Below are 23,520 nucleotides of genomic sequence, written 5' to 3'. Positions count from 1 at the left end.
CCTCCCTCCTCTCTCTCTCTCCCTCTCTTCCTCCTTTGTTCCCTTTTCTTAATCAGACTGCCGTCCTACGACTAAATCTTAATCTGCAACAACTCTTGGCTCTACCCCTTTCATTCGGATACCCTCTTGATTTCCTTCCAGTTCTTTCTCCGCTGTCTCGAACTCCCGCACTCCTTCCTTCCCTCTCCCTCCTCCCCTCCCTCGTGTACCACTCCCTCCTCTCCCTCCTTCTTTGGCCCCGCGACTTCACTTTGCGCGCTAGCTTCCCCCGACGGTCTCCCCCTCCTCCCCGCTCTCGGACCTTCTTACCCTAGTTTGGAAATGCAGCAGACCGCTGGGCCCGCCACCATTGGATGCGCCGCGCCGTCACTCTGCGGCAGGAGGCGCTCCTATTGGTCGGGCCGGAGGCGGGTGCGGCGCCGACTATAAAAGGAGCGCCCGGCGGAGGCGCGCGGAGCGGCTCCGACAGGACGGGGTCGGGAGGGGACCGGGCGGCGGGGAGCTGGTCGCCGAGAGCCGGGGTGCGGGTTCCGGAGCAGCGCCCCCCACCCCTCCCCGCACCAGCCTCTGCTCCGCTCGTCGGCCGGGGCTCCCGCCTCCGAGCCCCGCCACCCGCGGCCGTCGCCCGCGCAGCCCCGAGGGCCCCTCGCCTCTGCTGCACGTGCCGCGCCCCGTCCGGCCGCCGCGATGAGCGAGGTGAGCTCCGGGCGAGCCTGCGGCGGGGAGGCCGCGGCGCGGGAACCCGGGAGCGAGGGAGGGCGCGGCAGCCCCGAGTCCCCGAGCCCTCCGGGGGCGCCCCACTGCCCCTCCGGGGAAGCTCCCGCCCCGGGCGCTGGGAAAGCGACTGCAAGACGGAGGCTTTCAGCACGGCGCTTTGGATGGAGCTTTTTTGGGGGGGGGGGGGGCGGGGGGACTGCGGTCTCGGGTGATAAGTCGCCTCCTCGGGATACCGCTCTCTGCATCTGTCTTAGCGCTGCGAGGTCACTCGGGCTTCCCTGCACTCCCCGGACTTCGGAGAGAAAGGCTCGCCTGTACCCTCCCTTCTCCAGGCTGTGCTGCACTCGCTCCTTAGGTAGCATTCAGCCACAACCCCAGCCCTCGCCCCCCGTGGGCGTCACCTCCCCCCCTTTGGGGAAGGTGGCATCCCCCCCGCCCCCCATCCAGACAGGAGCCAACCATTGGAGGGACCGGTTCTGCTATTCAGAAGCCCCTGTTGTGGGGGCACGTCCACTCCTGGAGCCACGTCCCCTTCCGGAGAGGTCTCCCTCTGCAGTGTTACAGCCTAGGTCTTTCTGGCTGGCTCCGTGGCATCCATCTGAGACAGAGCCAGTCCATCAACTGGGATTTTCCCTTTTCCAAGGACACTGTCCCTAGGTGGGGGTCAAAGCAGAGACTTGGAAAGACCTCTCCCATTGTTTGAATGCATTTGGAGGATCCAAAAACCAGGATCTCCCTTCCCAAGTGAAACTAGTATGGGCTAAGTAGCACCGCAGGCTTGCCCTCTGCAACCCCCTTTCCTAGTACCCAGGATCTTGTGATAAATCCAGCGTCTCAGCCACATGCCAGGGCCCAGCCCTACGACTTCCTAGCTATGTGGTCTTAGGCAGGTCACTGGATCGTTCTCTGCTTCGTTGTTTGATCTGTAAAATTGGGGTAATACGGATCGTTCAAGTGATTAAATGAGATAATAATATGCAAAAGACTTAGAACAGTGGCACAGAGGAGGTCCTCAATCCACATTAGCTATCCATCGTTACTGTCTCCCCGTTTCTGTTTTGGAATATTACAGAAATATTCCAAGAATTCTCAAGAATACCAGGTTAGTGAGGGGACAGGACCCTGGAACCTAGGTCTCAATTTAGATCTTGATCTCTAGTAGGAGCTCTACTGAAAGTTGTCGTCCAGGGAACCAATTAGTGCCAACGGCTGTGTTGTGTTGGTTGCTATGTCCACTGAGTTTATCCTGGAAAATTCAGCTAGTCTGGGGGCTGCAGATGAACCAAAGTGGCTCCAAGTCCCTCACCTAGTTGTGACTGTGACCAGGGCAGCCTTTCAGAAAGAGAAGGAAAGAAAAATTGTTCAATCTTCTTTCCACTTCTTTCTTTCTTTTTTTTTTTTTAACATTTGAAAAAATATTTATTTTTGAGTGAGAGCGCACAAGCAAGCAGGGGAGGGGCAGAGAGCGAATAGAGACGCAGAATCCAAAGCAGGCTCCAGGCTCTGAGCTGTCAGCACGGGACTCGAACCCATGAACCGTGACATCACGACCTGAGCCAAAGTCAGATGCTTAACCGACTGAGCCACCCAGGCGTCCCCTTTCCTCTTGCTTCTAATGTGAGCAGCCCTGATATGAGAAGAGAGGTTTCCTTTGCCCTCTTTTCAGTGAGCTCTGGAGTTCAAGGCCCCCTCTAGTGTTTCTAAATCTGAAAGTTGCAATTCAAGCCGTCCCCTGGGAGATTGTGACCTGAAGGCTATGCCAGCGTGAATATGTGTGGTTAGCCTGTGCTTTGGGGGGGGGGGGAAGCGCACAGACTCTCTGTAGGGCACGCTACAGGGGCTGGCATTTAGGGTGGCATTTGGTGGAGGAATGAAGCTGTTTCGGTGACCAGGAAGACCGTTTGGTGTGTGAGGGGAAAGTCAAGCCTTGACTTGGTGGCGGAACTTGGCTAGCCTCACTCAGGAGCTCGCTCGGTAGAATGATGACTGTGGGATCCTCGGATGGGGACTAGCTGTGTGTGTGCGCAGGGGTGCCCAGGCCGTCAGAGTGAACTGGTTCTAACTAGCAATTTAGTTCTCAAGGCTGCCTTCTAATATGGAGCCGAGCCTGGCTTCAGGCATGAGTATTTATAAAATCCAGAAGCAGCCACCTGGGTCTACGCAGAGACTAGCTCTTTCTGAACCAGATCCCCAAGGGGTCTCTGCTCCCTGAGAGGCCAAGACCCGGCCTGTTTTCTTCCATTGGTAGGAAAAAAAAAAAAAAAAAGACGATAAAAAGCGGAAGTATTGCCCAGGGCTCTGGAGCTCCAGGGAGACGCCAAACCTCTCCACCTCTCCCTGGGCAGCCCCAAGGCTCTCCACCTCGGGCTGCCCAGGAAAGCCCCGTGCACCCTAAATCTTATATAAGCTTCACCCCCCCCCCACCCCACCTGTTTATTTTCTTGCTTCAGAGAAACTGCCTGAAACAAGAGGATTTGGGATCTCCTTACGAGATTCCCATTTCAACTGAAGAACCGAGACCGGAGAGCAGTCTTCAGACGTAGTGCAACCAAGGAGCAGGGGTTCCGGTGGGGCTGCTGGGGACGGTCTCCAGCTCCTCTTTGTCTCCATGGCTGTTTGCTGTCCCTCAGTACTGCAGCAGAGAGCGTTTCCCCATAAACGTACGTGTGTGTGTGTGTGTGTGTGTGTGTGTGTGTGTGTGTGTGTGTGTATCCATGCACAGGGGAGCTGCAGGGGACTCAGCTCCAGCTTGCTGTATTCACAGCTGCAGGCAGGACTTGATTGCTGTGAATCACGGTCTGTCTCTTATAGTTTCGTAACTTTTCGCTGGTTTCAACGAAGGATGGGAATGGGAGATGCACGCCGTCCCTGGCGGCTCTGTCCCATAACCCGTCGTGACACTCCTGCGGTGTAGCCGGCTGCTTACAGCACAGATGCAAGTTCTCCTGTGATCCTGTCGCATTTTTCAACTGTGAGGAGCCCAGCTGGTGCGATCCCTTGGTCTGGCCGTCATTCTGTTGAAACGGGGGTCGTGGATGCCTGGGAACTGTGCTCACAATGTCTGTCTTGTGTTTTGGCTGGCAGGGGCCAAAAATCCGTTAAACCTCGCTAGGAGAGAGCTCAGAACTGGTACTCCCTCCTTTATCCTCCTGCTGGCTCTCGTCTTAGGTACTGGGAATGGGATATCGCATCTGGGAGATCACGTTCTCGTTCGTGTGCATATCTGTCAGAGTCTGCAACCTTCCCCACAGCGGAAGCTTGGGCAGGCCGATACCATTCTGTTGTCTTCTGTGAGCCAGGTGTTAGGGAACCTGGAAGGGACTTGGAGGAAATCCAAGTTTCCCTCTCTCTTCGGTATTTTATTATAATTATTACGGTTCTATTGGACATATAAAATAGAAGGGCTAGCTACTTCATATTGGAATGCCCTCCCACCTCTGAAAATAATCTGTCTTCCAAAGCGAGGGAAATCAGAACTTGGTTCCAGAACTTGCTTTCTCAGTCACCCATCCGGGTCGTTGGCTTTAGCTGCTTGAGTGGGAGCCTCTCGCTGGTGAAAGTGGATGACTGTTACCTTCTAGCCAGGAATTGGGACGACTGTTTTTCCTAAGCCGCAGCTGTGATCTGTTGCATCGTAGAATGTCACGGCTCTATAAGGGCAGGCACCCATAAGCAGTGTGGCTGGAGTTGAAATATGCAAACCTGAGGCGTCTTTCCTGTCTGTCTGTGGAGGGTCTTCAGGAATGCAAGCGATGGAGATAGGGTTGAAGGGGGAGAAGAGGAAGAAGGGGCAGGTGAGTGAGTGTCCTTTCAGAGCAGTGGTTCTATGAATGCCTCTCCCTGTTTTCTGTTTCTCTATAGTCCCAAATTGCCCTTCATGAGTTTCTTTTCTCGTGGAAAAAAATTTGGGGTGCTCGGGTGGCTTGGTTGGTTGAGTGGCCGACTCTTGATTTTGGCTCAGGTCATGATCTCACAGTTTGTGCGTTCAAGCCCTGTGTTGGGCTCCACACTGACCGCACAGAACTTGCTTGGGATTCTCCCTCAAAATAAATAAACTTAAGAAAGAAAGAAAGAAAGAAAGAAAGAAAGAAAGAAAGAAAGAAAGAAAGAAAGAAGCTTGGTTTGCAAAAAATCTTCAAGATAGAAATACAGATATGTCTTTCACCAAGAAAATCTCAAATAACCAAACATTTTATTACTTAAAAAACATTTTTGTAACTAGGCTTCATGCCCAGTGTGGAGCCCAGCACTTGAACTCACAACCCTGAGAGCAAGACCTGAGCTGAGGTCAACAGTCAGATGCTTACCCGACTGAGCCACCCAGGCATCCCTGTCCAAACGTTTTAGTGATATGATTTTAGATATGTTAAGAAGCCCTAAAGATCATCTGATCCCATCTTCCTATCTTAGAGCTGAGCTAAGTGTACACAACACTAGAACCAAGACTAGGGCACAGACTGCTCATTCCAGAAGAACTTTCCATATGAGCCCTTTAATATGTTACCCCAGCGAGCATAGAATGCTGTGATTTATATGCAACCTTTAAGGAATAGGTCACAAGTACTTTCTACAGGAAATCTAAGCAACGTGATTTAATACCTGCTGAGCAAGAGGGTGGAGGGAGACGAGAGATCCACCGGGAGATAATATTTATCGACGGGCTACATTTTGGTAGGATACTAGGCAGGGCAACTACTGTCCCTAATGCAGGATGTGCAGTCGCCCTGAAAATGGGTGCAGTGAATGTGCTCAAGTGGCTCAGGCAAGCTAACAGGAGAGACGGTGAGGGGAACCCTGGAGGCCCCCTTTTCCTGGGTTCTTAGTTTCTGGTGTCCATCATCGATCCCCGGAACTGCAGAGCATCAAGGGCCACAAGGAGCGGTTTTCTGTCTGAAAAGAAAGAAACGAGCAATTCTCTGACGTCTGGTGAAGTTTCGACTTGGAGGGCCCAGTGCAGCACAAAAGATCTCGCGAGAAAATTGGTGTACCTGCTAACCAAACAAGGGCCCTTTCATCTGGGCCACTTGACTTCCAAGAAGAGTAGTACAAAGGCTTTGGGAGGAAAAGTCTAAGAAGGGGGAAAGAAGAATGTGTTAGACCTGCAAAGGAAGTGCTAGCAGCCTACTAGGATTCCAGGATCCGAAGCGCGTGCTTTTCGAAATCCATGCTCCAGACCGGCTGCTCAAAATGCCTTGACTTGCCCCAGAATTGTTTTACCCGAGGGAGTAAGCCAAGTCGGAAGCCGATCCCAAACCACTTTTTCCAAGAGCTCTGCATCCCCGCGGGTGCCCATGAGCAGGTGCCCCAAATCCTGGACCTTGTCACATTCTCCTCCCTGAAGCCTCATTATTGCTTCGTTCTAGGCTGACTCCTGAAGGCATGCCCACCTGGGTTTCCCAGCAGCGCCCCCCCCCCCCACACCCCAGGGAAAAGAGGTGCCATTTCCCACTCTGTTGTCCTTGGTGCTGCCTCCCTCCCACACAAAGCCCTCCAGCTGAGTGTTTGCTTTGTAGGCTGTGGGGGGATTAATACGTTTATTTTGGGACATTAACGCCATGGGTGGGATGCACATTGAAGATTACAGTAATAAATGATGCCTGGCGCTGCTCGCTCTCCCCCACCCCTACCCTCAGTGTGGGGTAGAAGGCACAGCTCCAAGCTGTGTGCAGGGCACCGCAAAGAACCGCTCATTAAACTGTGGCAGCCCATGCTGGGGGGACGGCGGGGCTGTTGACTCACCGCATACCATGAGCTAGCCTGGCCCGAGGAGTTCTGCCTCTGACTCCGGTGGGGGGTATGCTATTCCAGGCACCAGGGCTGGGGTGTCTGAGGGGCCGGGGGCAGAGCGGGGGGGGGGGGGGGGGCTCGGGAGCTCCGACCGCTCAGGTCCAGTTCCTGTTTTAGGAGGCATCTGGGTTCCAGGATATTTGGTTCACATTCCTTATATGAGGAGAAGAATGTGTGTGTGTAGGACCTGAAGTAAGAATTCCTAGTTCTCCTTCTGTTGTTATCTTGAGGGTGACCTTGAACGAGTCTTTCAGAGGCTGTTTGAAGACTGCAGCTGGTTGCTGCACTGAAGGAATTGAACCGGTTCCAACAGTGCTCCCAACAGCAGGCTAGGGTCTCGCAGGGGCACCCGGACATCCCGCGCGCCTCTCTGAAGTCCTTCGGCAGCGACCTTCATCTAGCATCGGGGGAAGATACGTCAGCAGGGGTACAAGGGTCCCTGGGGACCCTCTTTGTCACCACTTGGAAGCAGCTGCACGAACCCCTGTCTCCCGTCCCTTTCTGCGCCTCTAACGCAGGCGGGGAGCTTACGGAGCCTGGGATTTATGTCTATACCAAACCAAGGAAGGGGTAGGGGTCTTTTGGGGGCTCCTGTTTTGGAGTTTGACGGTTCAGGCCCTGTTGAGGTTTCCTGCCCTGGGCTGTAGGGCAGGATGCTGAGTACCTGTGCTTCTTCATCTGAACTCTGCGATTCCAGCAGCACGAGAATGTGTAGATGATGTGTTTTCATGTGCAAAGCATCCCAGCCGGATCATGCAAATCCAGGTATGGTGAGGAATTCTGTTGCTGCCCTGAACAACCTCTTTCAAGAGCCCAGTGGGAAGAGGAGTGCAGGGAAATCTGGGTAGTTTACCTTCTCCGAGGTTGGCTCTAACTTGCTGCTTGGAGCAGAGGGGGTGACACTGTCTTGCCTATTCTGGTGACAGTGGTTGCCGTGGCAACACCATTACAGATGAAAAAGACAAAGAAAGGAAGAAACGCAGCCCTTGAAGGAGGCAGAGGGAGTCAGGCCTAAAGTGAGAAGGTACCTAGTCCCCAACGGTGGCAGGAGGGAAATGGCACTTAAGTCACCACCGGTTTGACTGTTCTCAGGCGTTTTGCCAAGACGATACTAACAAGCCATCCTTCTGATTGAGCGGATTTGCAATGGACAGATTTGCACAATCATCGTTTGGATTAAAAAAATAAAATGCGTGTCTGTGTCTTAGAGGTTTGGTTTTTTTTTTTTTAAGTGTATTTATTTACTTTTGAGAGAGGGAGTGTGTGCGTGCACATATAAGCAGGGTAGGGGCAGAGAGAGAGGGAGAGAGAGAGAATCCCAAGCAGGCTCCGCACTGTCAGTGCAGAGCCCAACACGGGGCTCAAACCCACGAACTAGAATAGAAGATCACGTCCTGAGCCAAAATCAAGAGACTGATGCTTAACTGACTGAGCCACCCAGGCGCCCCTAGAGTTCTTTGAAATGAAACGTGAACAGGGGCACCTGGGTGGCTCGGTCGGTTAAACGGTTAAGCGTCCAGCTTTTCGGCTCAGGTCATGATCTCCCGGTTTGTGAGTTTGAGCCCCGCGTCGGTCTCTGTGCTGACAAGCTCGGAGCCTGGAGCCTGCTTCGGATTGTGGGTCTCCCTCTCTCTCCGCCCCCACCCTGCTAATGCTCTGTCTCTGTCTCTCAAAAATAAACAAATGTTAAAAAAAATTTGGAAATGAAATGTGAACACTTATGGAGGTGCCGTATAGGACCCCCTTCCTGTGTACCCGGGAGTGGCTCCAGGAGTCTCCAGGACTGCAGACCTGGGCAGCTGCTGCACGGAATACAGTTTCTGTCCACGCAGACTATTGTTGGGCCCTTTATCAGAGTTTAGAGCCATCGTCAGCATTTCTGGGGACAAACATTGGGAAGATGGAGATTGTGATTTCCAGCATTGGTTTAGAGTAAAAAGAGCTCCGTTATGAAGGTCCTGTGGTTGGAGAATAAGCCTCAAGTCCCCTTAGACCAATCCTGGCATAGTCTTCGGCCTTCAGTTCTCTTTAGGGAAGATAAACTCTGTAGCAACTTTAGTCCTTGATTCCAGGACTTGAACCAGGCAATTCCCCAGTAACTTGACCTATTCTTGTATTTAACCCAGGATTGTATTACCTCAAAATCCTAACTATTTATTTTAATACATGCTAGGCGTTTTACATACATTTTCTCTAGTTCTTTTCACCCTTCAAAATAGATACTGTCTCTTTTCTGCAGGTGAGAGGTCTGAGCACAGCAAGGCTAAGTGATTTACCCAATGTCACACAGCTAGGAATGGCAGAACTGGGATTTTTTTTTTCTTTTTTTTCCAGAGAGAGCGAGTGAGCGAGCAAGTAGGGGAGGGGCGGAGAGAGAGGGAGACACAGAAACCGAAGCAGGCCCCAGGCTCCGAGCCGTCAGCACACAGCCCGACGTGGGGCTTGAACCCAGGAGCCATGAGATCATGACCTGAGCCGAAGTCAGACCCTTAACCGACCGAACCACCCAGGCGCCCCAGAACTGGGATTTGAAGATTGTCAATGCAGACCCAGGATATGAAACCAGATCTGTCTAGCTTCACCTAATATGCCATAGCACTCCTTCCGGGAATTTGAGGCTTGAGGAATTTTTAATTCACATAAATATCTGTTGGGTACCTCTTCTGTGCAAGGCCTAGGTTGCAGTTACTGCGACACACAGATAAATGGTAAATACAGACTTTGCTTTCGAGGAAGTGGAATCTGGTAGGTGGTAAGGGTGGGGGAAGGGAAGCCAAATGCACGGTAGCTGTTGTACAGGCCATAGGAGATACGCTTCCAGACAGGTTCTCCTTCGTCCTCAACTCCTTTTCGGGCACAGTAAGTGTTCAGAGAGCCCTGCTGCGAAGAGGGGAGCCGTGAGAGGCCCTAGGCCCACCCCCTCCCCCCAGTCTGTCTTACTACCCTGCCTTTTTTTTTTAAATGTTGATTTATTTTTGAGAGAGAGAGACAGAATGTGAGCAGGGGAGGGGCAGGGAAGGAGGGAGACACAGAATCGGAAGCAGGCTCCAGGCTCTAAGCCGTCAGCATAGAGCCCGACGCGGGACTCGAACCCACGAACCGTGAGATCATGACCTGAGCCGAAGTCGGACGCTTTACCGAGCGAGCCACCCAGGTGCCCCCTACTACCCTGCCTTTCTAAGTGCTCCTTCTCAGTCGTTGCTAGCTTCTTGACCTCCCCTTAACCTTTTACCACACTGAAGACATTAACATGAAATTTCTAGGCAGTAAAATGGACCCTTATCAGTGTGTAGGTCTGTGAATCTTGACAAACACATGTGGTCAAGAAACCACCACCACAATCAAGATACGGGTCAGTTTCATCATCCCCAGATCCCTCCTTCCCCTTTGTCACCACCGCTCCCGTGACCTCAGACCCCAATGAGATGATCTTTCTGTGTTCCCTATAGTTTTGCCCTTACAAGAAATGTCATATCGTTAGAATCATACTATGTATATGTGGATTTTTGGGACTGGCTTCTTTCACTTAGCCTAATGCTTTTTTTTTTTTTCTTCAACGTTTATTTATTTTTGGGACAGAGAGAGACAGAGCATGAACAGGCGAGGGGCAGAGAGAGAGGGAGACACAGAATCAGAAACAGGCTCCAGGCTCTGAGCCATCAGCCCAGAGCCCGACGCGGGGCTCGAACTCACGGACCGCGAGATCGTGACCTGGCTGAAGTCGGACCCTTAACCGACTGCGCCACCCAGGCGCCCCCCCCTTTTTTTTTTAAATGAGCTCTACGCCCAACTTGAACACAAGACCGTGAGATCAGTAGTCACACGCCCTATGGACTGAGCCGGCCAGGCGCCCCCTAGCCTAATGAATTTGAGGTTCATCCATCATGCATATCGTTGTATCAGTGGTTTATGCCTTCTTTTAACTGCTGAGTAGTATCAAAGTGCACGGACGGACCACGCTTCGTTGATCCCTTCCCCACGTGAGGGACATGTGGGCTGCTTCCAGTTTTTGGTGATGACAAGTAGGGCTGTTACAGGCATTCGCTTCCAGGTGTATGTGTAGGGGTTTTCATCTCACTGGGAAAAATCCGTAGGAGGGGGATTGCTGGGGTCAGCAGTGACGGTGCCTGAGAAACCACCAAGTGGCCGTGCCATTTTGCATTCCCAGCAACAGTAGACAGCGTTCCAGGCGCTCTGGATCTTTGCCAGCACGCCGTGTGGTCAGAACAAACAAACGAAACGAAAAAACCACGAGAGTAGTGGCGTGTAACGGTACCTCGGTGGGGTTATAATTTGAATTCCCCAAACGGCTAATGATGTTATGTATCTTCTCCTGTGCTCATCTGTCACCCATGTATCTTCTTTGGCAAAGCGTCCAAATATCTTGCCCGTGTTTACAAACTGCGTTCACGTTACCGAGATTTGAATGTTGTTTATGTATGTGGGATATAAGGCATTTGTCAGACGTGTGATTTGCAGACATTTTCTCCTAATCTGTGGCTTGCCTCTTCAGTCTCTTAGGAGTGTCTTTCTAAGAGCAGTTCTTACTTCTTTTGTTTTAATGTTTTATTTATTTATTTTTGAGAGACACACAGAGAGAGAACACAAGCAGGCAAAGGGCAGACAGAGAGGGAGACAGAATCTGAAACAGGCTCCAGGCTCTGAGCTGTCAGCGCAGAGCCTGACGGGGGACTTGAATCCACAAACCGTGACATCATGACCTGAGCTGAAGTCGGACGCTTAACCCACTGAGCCCCCCCAGGCGCCCTTCAGAGAGCAGTTCTTACTTTTGACGAAGTCCAATTTATAATTTTTTTCTCTTATGGATTTTACCTGTGGTTATCTAAGAAATGTTTGCCTACCCCAAGGTTGGAAAGATTTTTTTTCCTATATTCTCTTCTAGAAGTCTTATAGTTTTAGGCTTTATGTGCGCTTGGAGTTAATTTTTGTCTGAAGTGCAAGGTACAGATGGAGGTTTTTTTGTTTTTCGTTTTTTTTTTTTTGCAATATTTGTATTTGTCGAAAAGATCCCTCTAACCTTTGAGTATCGGGGTTCCTCCAGGCATGGTCCTAGACCTGCTGCTTTTCCCTCTAATGGTAGTTGAAGAAAGAATTCAGCTCGAGGAAGTCTTTTTTACCCCTTTTTTAAAGACAGGGAGGGGCGCCTGGGTGGCGCAGTCGGTTAAGCGTCCGACTTCAGCCAGGTCACGAGTTCGAGCCCCGCGTCGGGCTCTGGGCTGACGGCTCTGAGCCTGGAGCCTGTTTCCGATTCTGTGTCTCCCTCTCTCTCTGCCCCTCCCCCGTTCATGCTCTGTCTCTCTCTGTCCCAAAAATAAATAAACGTTGAAAAAAAAAAAAAAGACAGGGAGAGTTTTTATATATAAGAGAGTGAGGGGAGTTAAGCGTAAAGACTCCGGAGAAGGAGAAAGGAGGAAGCTAAATGGAAGAATCGGGATTCATCTGAATGCTAATGAATGCCCCAGGAGGAGGTATCACACTGGGAAAGGGAGGCTGTTGCCTTGGCAGAATCCTCTCTGCGGTCTCAGAGCCCCGAGACCCCTAAGCTAACAGGCCTGGCCTCTCCTTTTCCTCCCTCCCCAGGGGAAGGGAGGGCCCACAACTTTGAACTGCAGAGGAAACAAGAATATACTCATGGGGAACTTGGCAGCTACCGCCAACGTGATAGAATGGAACCTGGGAGTTCGTCAGGCCCAGAGGTGAGGGGAAGAGGAGTGCAGGGAGGTAGGCAAGGCACGAAGCGGGACCCTCTGGGGAAAGGCGAGAGTTGATGGCCTCACAGTTGCTAATTAGCGTTTGGTGCGTGTTGAGAAGTGAGAAACATTTCGTCCTGGTGTGGGCACGGAGGCTGAGCCGAACCCAGCTCTAAGCGCACGGGAAACGCAGAATCGCAGATTGAATGTAGGCGGGGGAGTCCTTCGAGACGGAAACCAGGGCGATGGCCCCGCACGTGGAATTCTCGGCATCTGAAGGGTCCGCTTCACAGCGTCACCGCGAGTAGAGAGCGTGCGTCGGGTTATAGCTGTCCCCCAGAGGTCAGCCTGCTGTGTGTCAGGTGGCCCACGGAGCACACGCTGAGATAAAAGCCAGAATCGGGGTGGTCAGGTCAACTGGCAGGGCCGGAATCTGAATCAGTACGCAGCTCGGAGAGCAGGTTGTGTAGTAAGATTTCCCCACAGTGGGGGGGGGGGGGGGGTGGGGGGGACGCGCCTGGGTGGCTCAGTGGTTAGGCGTCCACCTCTTGATTTCAGCTCGGGTCACGAGCTCACGTTTCGCAAGTTCGAGCCCCGTATTGGCCGGCGCGGAGCCTGCTTGGGATTCTCTCTCTCTGCCTCTCCCCGCCTCAAAATAAATAAACTTAAAATAAAGATTTCCCCACGATGGGAGGACATGATACTGTTCCCTATGTTCCCCGTGGAGAGTACGTGAAGAAAGTGCTGGGGCCCGCCGATTGAGAGACTGACCTTGACTATGGCTGCCTGTGGGAATGATTAGGATTTTCCCTCCCACTTTCCTTCCTCGGCTAGAGACGGGACAGTGGCGTTCACAGCGTGGTGTTCGAAAGCCTGGACTCTGGATCCACGTTCTGGCTTTGCTACTTCTTAGCTGGGTGCCCGTAGGCAAGTCACTCTCTTGACCTCAGTTTCCTTCTCTGTGAAATGAGAAGGGCACCAATAGCCATCTGGTAGGGCTGTTATAAGACCCCTCGTGTCCATGCTCATAACGTGTGACACGGAGTAGGTATGACATATGTGACGACCAGTAAGGCAGGGTGACGTGATGCGGTCCTCGATTTCTCCTCGTTCTCCTGCTGGGTCCCGTAAGGGAGAGGATTCGCTAAACCATTTCATTGCCGTTACTGGTCGGAAGAACTCAGGATTGAAAGAAAGAGAAGACCACCCGAGAGTTTGTCGCGCATCCCTGGCCGGGATGTGAGGTGGGCAGAGGCTGAGAAACGCTCACCTGTCACAGCTCTTGTGGCTTAGCAGATGTGAGTTCTTGGGAGAGAGACTCTTACAGAGCATGTGGTTTCTGGTTCACCCAGAGTGGACCCCCCCCCCCGCCACGCCTCCCTGGTTTATCTGAAATGCAGTTAGTCACCCTGCTTGCAGGTGACCTTGATTCATCGAAAATTGCTGGGATTCTGGAGAACAAACAGGGGAGTTGGGGCAGAGACCAGGGAGCAGGAAAGGGCCGAGTACCGTATGGAGTGGGGGAGCTGACAACCTGCGATCTAACTGCCCCCAGCCCCCAACCTCAGCAAATCCCAAAAAGCGAAGTCGAGAAATCCAGTGTTCAGAGCGGCTGTTTTGAGAACTGGCTGGAAAGGGCCGAGGGAGGAGGCCAGGAGGTGGGAGACTCAGCACCCTGCTTCTCAGCGGAAGGTTCAAGGGGGGCGTTGGGAGTGATAGGGCCTTTCTCCTCCTTAGAGCAAGCACCCTCTCCTGGTCTCCCCGGTGACCCCTCATGAATTGAAGCCGCACGGAGCCGGGAACCCCTGGGGGACCAGACAGCAGCTGAGCCATGGCCGCGTCCCAGGGTCAGTCATCTCCGGAGAGACTGAGGCAGGGCAGGGCAGAGGGGAAGCGGTGGCCAGTGTGGGTCCGTCCCCACACTTATTCCCGCTCAGAGGAAGTTCAAGAGTAGCCAAGATGAGAAGCACAGTAGAGGAAGAGCTAGCCATCTGAGGAGAGATGTTCAACATTGGGCCCTGACTGTCCTCCAAAGGGGGAGGGGCTAGGGTGAGAGAACTCTAAGGGAACAGGCTTAGAGTCAGAGGGATAACAGTTAAAGCAAGGATCAGAGCCGGGGATTTGCTGGCGATAGAGAAAGTAGGATTTGAACTAGGAGGTCATGCACTCGCCTCTTGGCCCATGACCCTCTTGCCTGGACTATTGACTGTTATCCTGTTACTGTCCCCGCCCTGCTTTTGCAGTGTGGACGAACCGCTCGTGATGACGGCGTACCAGAGGGCAACGTGTCACGTAGGCGACTACTGGGCCATTATATTGATCGTGTGCAAAAAGATACGGAAATAAAAAGTAAAACTGACCACAGGAAGATCATGGGGAAAGAAAGCAGTGACTGGCTGTTCCCCCGAGTCTCAGAAACAACGTTTCTTTTCATGGGCCCTTTCTTTTGGTCAAAGGGGGACTAGCCAAGGAGTCCCTGGCTGGCTCAGTCAGTAGAGCACATGACTCTTGACCTCAGGGTCGTGAGTTGAGTTCAAGCCCCGTGTTGGACATGGAGCTTACTTAAAAAACAAAACAAAACAAAACAGGGGCGCCTGGGGGCTCAGCCAGTTAAGTGTCAGGCTCTTGATTTCGGCTCAGGTCATGATCTCACAGTTTGCGGGTTCGAGCCCTGTGTCTGCCTCCATGTTGACAGCACTGAACCTGCTTGGGATTCTCTCTCCCTCTCTCTCTGACCCTCCCCTGCTTGTGCTCTCTCTCCCAAATAAATAAATAAACTTAAAAACAAAATGAAAGGGGAACTAGCAGGAATTCTGTAGAGTTTCAGGAACCCTTTTGTGAATGTTCTTCCAGATTTTTATGATTTTTATTCATTATTATTAAAATTTTTTAAGCATTTATTCATCTTTTGAGAGAGAGAGAGACAGAGCATGAGTGGGGGGAGCGGTAGAGAAAGAGGGAGACACAGAAGCCGAAGCAGGCTCCAGGCTCCGAGCTGTCAGCACACAGCCCAACACAGGGCTTGAACTCATAAGCAGTGAGATCATGACCTGAGCCGAAGTCGGGTGCTTGACCAACTGAACCCCCCCAGGTGGAGAGAGGGAACACAAATAGGAGAGGGGCAGAGGGAGAGAGAGAGAGACAATCTTAAGCAGGTTCCACACCCAGCACAGAATCTAATTCAGGGCTCAATCCCACGACCCTGGCATCATGACCTGAGCCGAAATCAAGAATCAGACACATAACTGACTGAGTCACCCAGGCACCCTATTATCATTTTTTAATTTTTTCAGATTTTATTTCTAAGTAATCTCTACACCCAACGTGGGGCTTGAACTCCTGACCCTGAGATCAAGAGTTGCATGCTCCTTTAACTGAGGCAGCCGGGAGCCCTTCTTTCAGATTTGTAAATTGAAATGGATAGATAGATAAGCAGTCTATATCTTTTTTTAAAAATTTTTTTTAATGTTTTATTTTTGAGAGAGAAAGAGACAGAGTGTGAGTGGGGGAGGGGACAGAGAGAGAGGGAGACACGGAATGTGAAGCAGGCTCTAGGCTCCGAGCCATCAGCACAGAGCCCAACGCGGGGCTCGAACCCACGTACTGTGAGATCATGACCTGAGCCAAAGTCGGACGCTCAACCGACTGAGCCACCCAGGCGCCCCAGCGGTCTATATCTTTTACAAAAATTGGACCATACCAATTTATAGCCTACTTTTAAAACATGTCTTAGTAATTTTTGTTTTACTTCAAATTATGATTTTCTTATTTCCCCCTAGCTTTTTATTAGAAAAAATTATCAGAGTTGGAAGAACAGTTCAGTGTGCATCTATGTGCTTTTCACCCAGATTCAGTCGACGTTAGCATATTGGCATATTTGGGCCAGCGTGTGACAATATTCCATCCAGTGGAAACAGCAGAGCCTGGTGGTTGAACGTGGAGTCTGCCACTCTGGGTCCCAAAGCCAGTTCCACTGTTTCCTAGCAGTGTGGGTTGACCTTGGACAAGACCTTTAACTTCTCTAAGCCTGTTTCCTCAACTATGAAATAGGGATGACTCCTCAGAAATTTCAGAGGATCCAATGAGATCATGTTTGGCACGTAGGAAGTTCTCAGTAAATACCGTTTGGGTGCTCTTCACTCAGCGTGGAAGCTGGGGACACTATCTGAATTGGTTTCATTTTAAATCCGTGTCCATTAACCTCAAGTGGGCCCTTAGTGCTGCGTGGTGACCCTACCACATCTCATTATTCGCTCTCTTACTTTCTTACATGGTTATATCACTCCTCCTTTCTGCTCAAACCTTTACTGCCTTGTGGCCCTTCTTCGCTCTTAGCTGACAACCGTGCTTCTTGTTTAACCGAGGAAATAGAAGCGATCAGAAGAGAACTTTCACGAAGTCCCATTACAGGTACCGTCTCGCTTGCCTCTGTACCCATGTTGGTTGCCTTCATCCCTGTATTATGGATGGACTGTCTATATCTCTGAGGCCAACCCCTCTCCTTGTGTGCTAGGTCCGTTTCCTTTTGCCTGTTCAAGGCACTGTTCTAGCGACTATGCTCTCTCTCTTCTGCATCATCAAGTTTTCCTTCTCAACTCACTTGCTGAAACCCTCTCCCACGACTCCGCATTCTTCCCCACCTTCTGTCAAATTTCTCTGCTGCTCTTAAAGCAGAGCTCTTTGAAAGAGCTATCGTTACACACACGTCCATCAGAAAGTCCCATGGATCCTACCATGAAAATTGTCTCCAGTCTGAATACTTCTCATCACCTCCAGCCCTCTTCCAAACCCCCATGATCTGGCTTCTCCACTCACTGGCTTATCGTCCTCATAATTCTTTCCCCTGGTTTCTCTCTTGCCTCTCTAGGGCCTGTTCTCTGAGCAGCAAGGTGATTCTTTAAAAGTATATCAGGCCATGGTTCCCTGCGCCCCGAACTTTGTAATGCCTTTCCATCAACTGAAAAAAAAAAAAAAATCCAAAGCCTTTGCTCTGGTCCAGAGATATTCATATTCTGGCTCCCCACCCAGCTTAATTTCTTCTACACTCTCCCTCATTCACTCGGCTCCAGCCCTGCTGGTTTCTTACTCTTCCTTGAACACAGAAGGCACAGAACCTGCCTCGGGGACTTTCCACCTGATGTTTCATCCGCCTGGAAGGTTCTCTCCCACACGTTCACGTGGCTTGTTTTTATATGTCATTCAAACTTCTGCTCAAATGTCACTCATCAGAGAGCCCTTCCTAGATACGCCGCTTCATTTTCCTTCTTGGAACATGGCATAAGTGTTCAGTGAGTTCGGGAACTTTATTTTTGCTCACTGCTTCATCCCCAGCGTCTAGAATGACGCTTGGCATGTGTTAGGCAGTGATACGTTTCTTGAGTAAATGAATCTTGTGTTTCTTCTATACTCCATCAGGGCGTAGAATCAAGCATCAGTAAGTGGGTGATAAATATTCATCAAAATAGGGTACAAATGGCATAATCTACGTGCCATACACTGGGTTCTTTCTATCCGCTCTTAAAGCAGAGCCCTTCCATCCAGCAGTCATTCAGCAAAGGTTTGCATTTGCTAACATGAGGGATAATACTGGAGACTCCACTGAACTAGCCTACGGATGAGATGGCAGAACCTTCGTGAAAGCACTCGGTTCCTGTATTTTGGGAAGTACCAGGTATTCGATTTGGAAATGAGCCCACAGACTCCAAGGGTACCCAGGAGCGCACAGGCATGCCTCTGTCTCAAGATGAATTGTACCTTGTGATAGGAATGTCCAGATGAAGCAGCCCCGGGGACATAATTCTGAGGAAGGGGAACTACTATTATTTTGAATTCAACTCTCCATCTGGGCAGAAAGGCCAGAGAAGGGCACACGTATCGTTGACTAATCTTATTTCAAATTCATGTCCTTGGCCTTAGGAGGGGCCCCAGTGCTTCCCAGCGATGCTGTTACTGTTTCCTACTTCAGTCACTTTCTTGCTTCCCTGGATGAGTATCTCACACCTTCTTTCCCCGCTTCCTTCCTTCAGTACCTCTTCCCTCCTCCTCTTGGATGATGACCATGTTACCTATTTGACTTCAAAAACAGACGCAATGCGAGGTACCTGGATGGTTCGGTTGGTTAAGTGTCCGATTCTTGATTTTGGCTCAGGTCATGATCTCGCAGTTCGTGAGATCGAGCCCCGTGTCAGGTGAGCCATCAGCCGCTTGGGATTCTCTCTCTCTCTCTCTCTCTTTCTCTCTCTCTCCAATAAATACATAAATAAACTTAAAAAGAAAACCCAGAAGCAAATGAGAAGAGACCTTGCAAATGTTCCCACGTGTTGCCTCTGGACCCGTAAGCTCTGCCTTCCCTCCAGTTCACCCCCTGTTCAGGGCCACCTCTACTTACGCACTAGATCTCATCCCCTTTCTACTTCTCCAGCCGTGAGGCTCTTGCAATACTGTAGTGTGTCCTTCTCTACTGAATTCTTTTCATAAAAACACATTCTGTCATTTCTGCCATCTTAAGGCAGATCTTCTCGTGAGCCGTATCCCCCTCAAACCACACACCCGCATCCCCATTTTTTTTTGCAACGCCTTCTGCATTTGCTGCCTCAGTCTCTCCTCCATTTCTTTCACGCACCCACTATAACCAGACGTCTCCTCCCTTCCTCCACTGTGACCCTCTTGTCAGGGTCACCAGGGCAGCCCCCGTCTTCATCTTACTTGGCTGGCCTGCAGAATTGGACACGGTTCATCACTCTCTCCTGCGTGAAATAGTTTCTTCACGGGACTTCTAAATTACTATAATCTCTCGGCTTTGCTCCTTCCTGACTTTTTCTCAATTTCCCCTTGCTGATTTTTCCTTAGTTCTACAACCTCAAATCACTGGAACGTCCCGGGCTTTGACTGTGTTCTCTTTATCTGATGGTGCTCTCATGCAGTCTGACAGCTTTAAAAAAAATTTTTTTTTAATGTTTTTATTTATTTTTGAGGGAGAGAGAGAGGGAGACACGGAATTCGAAGCAGGCTCCAGGCTCTAAGCTGTCGGCACAGAGCCCGATGCGGGGCTCGAACCCACAAACTGTGAGATCGTGACCTGAGCCGAAGCCGGACGCTCAACCGACTGAACCACCCAGGCGCCCCTGACTGCTTTAAATGTCACCCCTATGTTTAACAACTGCCCAATTTATACCTCTGGGCCAGGTCCTCCTCTTGGACATCCAGCAGCTCGTAGGAGAATCTCCACTTGAGTAACTAGTAGACCTCTTGGACCTGTCCGAACACAAGCTCCTGACCCTTTTCCTAAAATCTGCTCCTCCTGCTGCCTTCTCCACTGTGGGAAATGACAACTCCATTTTCCTCACTTCTTCAGGCCACACACTCTGGAGTCATCCTTGACCCCTTTCTCAGAAGGCCACTCATCCAATCAACCGATCCCTTGGGTCATAACATGAAAATATACCCGGGATCGAACTCCTCACCACCCTGACCCAAGCTACCCCTATCTCTTGCCTCATTTTCTGCAGGAACCACCCCCCCCCCCAGGTTTTCCTGCTTCCTCCCACGTGCCCCTTTGTGCCTTCTCATCTCACCTATAAAAGTGAAAATCCTTAAGAAGGCTCCCAAGGCGTGGGCGCCTGGGTGGCTCAGTCAGTTAAGCGTCTGACTCTTGATTTCGGCTCAGGCCATGATCTCACAGTTTGTGGGATCGAACCCCGCATAAGGGCTCTGGGCTGACAGCGTGGAGCCTGCTTGGGACTCTCACTCCCTCTCTGTCTGCCCCTCCCCCCACTCTCCCACAAAATAAATAAATAAATAAATAAAACATTTAAAAAAAAAGCTCCCAGGTCCCCCCATGGTCGACCCACCCCAGTTTATCTCTGATCTTGTCTCCACCCCCCTTTCTCTTGCTTCCCTCCTCTTGACGGCTCATCTTCCACTCCACAGCCATTGGAGGGTCCCTTATCTCCTTCAGCTCTTGGCTCAAATGCTACTTTCAGAGAGGATTTTCCCGACCACTCTGCGCACAACTGTGTTTCTCCATTCCCACCCCAGCCCTCACTACCCCTCTGCCTGTCTTCTGTCTACAGCACCTATGACCGCTTAGCATACTAGTGTAGTAGGTCTATCTGTGCACTAGGATGTAAACCCCATGAGCACAGAGCTAGTCTGTTTTGTCCTCTACGACTTCCCTAGCGCCAATAAATACTTGTTGAACGAGTTTTGACGACTTTTCTCCCTCTCTCCGATCTTGAGACCCGCTTCTTCAAAAGCCTAGGGGAAAGTGCTTGGTAGGAGGACCTCAAAGTGTTGATAAGGAGTCTGAGGGGGTGGCACCTTAGTGCTTCTGTGAATATCTAACATTCTGATTTGTCTTTTCCAGCTTAATACCAAAACGTCCCCAGCAACCAACCAGGCACCTGGCCCAGAGGAAAAGGGTGAGTGGGGTTGGGCTAGGCGATCTGTAGAGCGGGTAGATACACGGACATGAAGACGGGTAGGGCTGTAAGTCTGGAAGCTCCCGGAGTCAGACGTGATCGGAATAGGAACGTGGATAAGTGAAACAAAGCACTAGGTTAGACCTCCTTCCACTTTTTCCTCAGAAGGAAACCTACCGGCATTGCCTCTTTGATTTTAGAAACTGGCTCAGGAGTGCTTGGGAACAGGCACTGTGAGAGGAAGAAACTCGCCAGGTAATCGGGCCACTGTGTCAATGAGAAATTGAGAACAAGCTGGGGACAGTGAACATGCTCTGGGTATGAAGTGCGGGCTTTAGGAATGAGTCGTGACAGAAGACATTTGCCATCTTGGTCTAAGAGCAGCAAAGCTCCTAAGTAGCTAGAGAGAGCTCTTAGCTTCCGTCCCCTGACTCAAGTTTGCAGGAGACTTACCGGGCGTCCTTAGTCCTAGCAAAGACTGGAGAACCCCACAGAGCCCAGCAGGAAGTGGACCCTAACCGCTGCATTTGGGGGCCTGGAGAAAGGGGTGGGGGCAATGCCCGTGTACCCATTTATGAGTCTCTCATCCCCCTGCAGGGAAGGCCAACAGTGCCAAGAAGGCTGAGGAGGAAGAGGAGATTGATATTGATCTGACAGCACCGGAAACAGAGAAGGCCGCCCTTGCCATTCAGGGCAAGTTCCGGAGATTCCAGAAAAGGAAAAAGGATCCTAGCCCCTGAATAACCAGGCTTGCCCTCCCCCCCCCTTCTCTCCCCTCCTCCACAGTTCCCACTCCTGTGTGTCCCTCTCGCCTCTTGTCGAGGCAAGTTCGACCCTTAGACATTATTTTCTCTGATCGCCCCCTCCAGCCATCGTCGCAGTGGAAGCACGAGGAACATGGGGAAGATGGAGAACCCAGTTGGCAGCCACCTGCCTGAGGTGGACCGGTTTCTCCTCGGGATAAGCCTCCTTCGTCGGTACCTGTGCCTCGCCTGTGAGGTTGAGGGGCAAGAGGCTTTGAGGCTGAGACAGGGGCCCCCGCCAGCGTGGGAGGGAGGGGAAAGCCTTCAGAGCAGGGCGCCGAGGGGGGGCACCAGCACCGTTCTGCCAGCTACAACATTCACACTTCAGGTAACGGGTTTTGCCGCTCACATCCTTCTGGGCCACCGCATCCACCCACCCTCTTAGGAGCTGGGTGACAGTGGGGACTGGAGCCCCCCCCCCCCGGGGGGACCCAAATCAAGCACCTTCCACGTTATTGCATGCCGAGTAGAGGAGTTCCCAGGAAGGGACCCTTCATCATCCAGTCTGCGACCATAAGAGGCAGAGGCAGAGGCAGAGCGAGTTTCGAGGGTCAAGGGCAGGGAGACGGGACTAGAGCCCATCTGGAGAGGACAGGAGCGTGGGGGAGGGGGGCCTTCTGGAGACTACTGCTGGTAGATGTGTACCCAGATGAAGGATTTCCGGGACTTTGCTAACCTGCCTACCTCTAACCTCCCACATCTGGCCATCCCTGAAGGCCGCCAAACCAAGTGACCCCTGGAGTCCCCACCTACCCCGCCGTGGAGTCCGAGCGGAAGTGACATAGCCCCTCTGTGTGATTTTAGCATGTTTAATGATGATTAAAGAAAAAAACAAACCCTCCAGTGGGGTCATTCGACCTCCACTTCTGTCTTTTCTTGGAGGGGATGTGAGTGCGAGCCTGAGCTGGCCTGGGGGCGTGGGGATTGGCGATGGAGAAGGTGCAAGGATTACCCGCGGTAGCACAGGAAGTCAACGCTGCCCGAGCAATGAGACTGAGCCCCCCTCCCCCGCCTTCTTCCACCTGACCTCGCCCTCACCTTGATTCGCCGCCCACACAGGCTCTTTCTCTGCTGCTGTCACCACCCCCGTGCACACCTGCAGGGTGCTCGCCTCCCTCCCTGTCGCCTTCCGGCTCAGAGCGCACTTGGGGTCTATCCCTGGGAGAACAAGCCCGGCCTTCCTTGCTGCCCATCCCCAGGTGACCTACCCTTGCTGTCCCTCCCACATCCCCCCTCCCTCCCACTGTGTGTCTAACTTAGGGGCCGGAGAGGAAGGCTCTGGCTCAGGAGAGACCACGGCTGTCACGCTGCAGATTCCAAACCATGAATTAAAGTGATGGCGCTGACGCGGGCTTGCACTGCTGAGAATTAACCTCTACACGCTGAAACCAGAAGCTGTGTGCCTGAAGGTCAAGCCAGGAGGGTCACACACTCTGTTCACTTAGTATTCATTCCCCCCTTTCTTGAGTCCAGAATACAGAAGCTTGGGGCGCCCGGGGAGGCCCAGTCGGTTAAGCGGCCGACTTCAGCTCAGATGATGATCTCACGGCTTGTGACTTCGAGCCCCACTCGTAGAGACAGGCAGAAAACAGTCAAGGAAGAAAGCAAATTCAGTTACCGCACCTCGTTCCTGGACATGCCTCTTGGCGCGTTTTCGGCCGTGTAGGGGTGTAGGGAGCGGTGATAGAGCCGGGAGGGGAGCCCTGCCCAAAGTGCAAGAGGTTCAGGCATCTGAGCAGGGGAACCTTCGGAGGACGTTCCCAAAGCCCAGACTCGAAGGCGAAGGTTTTGCGAGAAATTCCGGCAGCGAAACGGACAAGGCTCCAGCTTCCCGGGACCAGCTACTTTGAGGGACTTGGTGTCCTTGCTGGGTGGGACTCTTGACCTCTCCTTGACCTTGCCCGGGATGGAGGCAGCCTTCCCACTGTCCTCTCTTACTCCGCCCTCTTTGGGGGGGCCGCCCTCCCTGCCCACTTCTGCCCCCCTTGCCCTTGCTGGGTTCCTTTATTTCCGGGATCCTTTGTTGGGGGCAGTGGCTCCTGGCATCGTCTTTGCCCCTGCTGTTCCCGGTCCCTGAGTCCC

The 23,520-nt window shown here is 51.9% G+C and overlaps 1 protein-coding gene across 3 annotated transcripts; it reads left to right on the top strand.

Annotated features, from left to right (window-relative positions):
* The first annotated feature begins 451 nt into the window (after positions 1–451).
* On the top strand, positions 452–22,301 carry PCP4L1 (Purkinje cell protein 4 like 1). 3 transcript variants are annotated; one of them, XM_023247606.2, is made up of 4 exons: positions 452–696; positions 20,581–20,635; positions 21,233–21,328; positions 21,505–22,301. In XM_023247606.2, exons 1-4 carry the CDS (start codon positions 688–690, stop codon positions 21,597–21,599), a joined length of 255 nt encoding a protein of 84 aa, XP_023103374.1. In that variant the 5' UTR covers positions 452–687; the 3' UTR covers positions 21,600–22,301. The 3 variants fall into 3 exon arrangements, with proteins under 3 accessions (XP_023103374.1, XP_023103375.1, XP_044904749.1); XM_045048814.1 differs by lacking the exon at positions 452–696 and adding an exon at positions 8,927–9,212; XM_023247607.2 differs by having other exon boundaries at positions 454–696; positions 21,233–22,301.
* The last annotated feature ends 1,219 nt before the right edge of the window (positions 22,302–23,520 follow it).

This window comes from Felis catus, chromosome F1 (assembly GCF_018350175.1).
Source record: "Felis catus isolate Fca126 chromosome F1, F.catus_Fca126_mat1.0, whole genome shotgun sequence".
Classification (NCBI taxonomy): Eukaryota; Metazoa; Chordata; class Mammalia; order Carnivora; family Felidae; genus Felis; species Felis catus.
This window is presented reverse-complemented; position numbering and strand designations above follow the sequence as displayed.

Bases quoted from the DNA above. Each gene is read 5' to 3' on its own strand.
- PCP4L1 (XM_023247606.2), top strand. The intron at 20,636-21,232 runs GTGAGTGGGGTT...ATCCCCCTGCAG, and splicing joins ACCTGGCCCAGAGGAAAAGG to GGAAGGCCAACAGTGCCAAG. The intron at 21,329-21,504 runs GCAAGTTCCGGA...CGCCCCCTCCAG, and splicing joins GGCCGCCCTTGCCATTCAGG to CCATCGTCGCAGTGGAAGCA.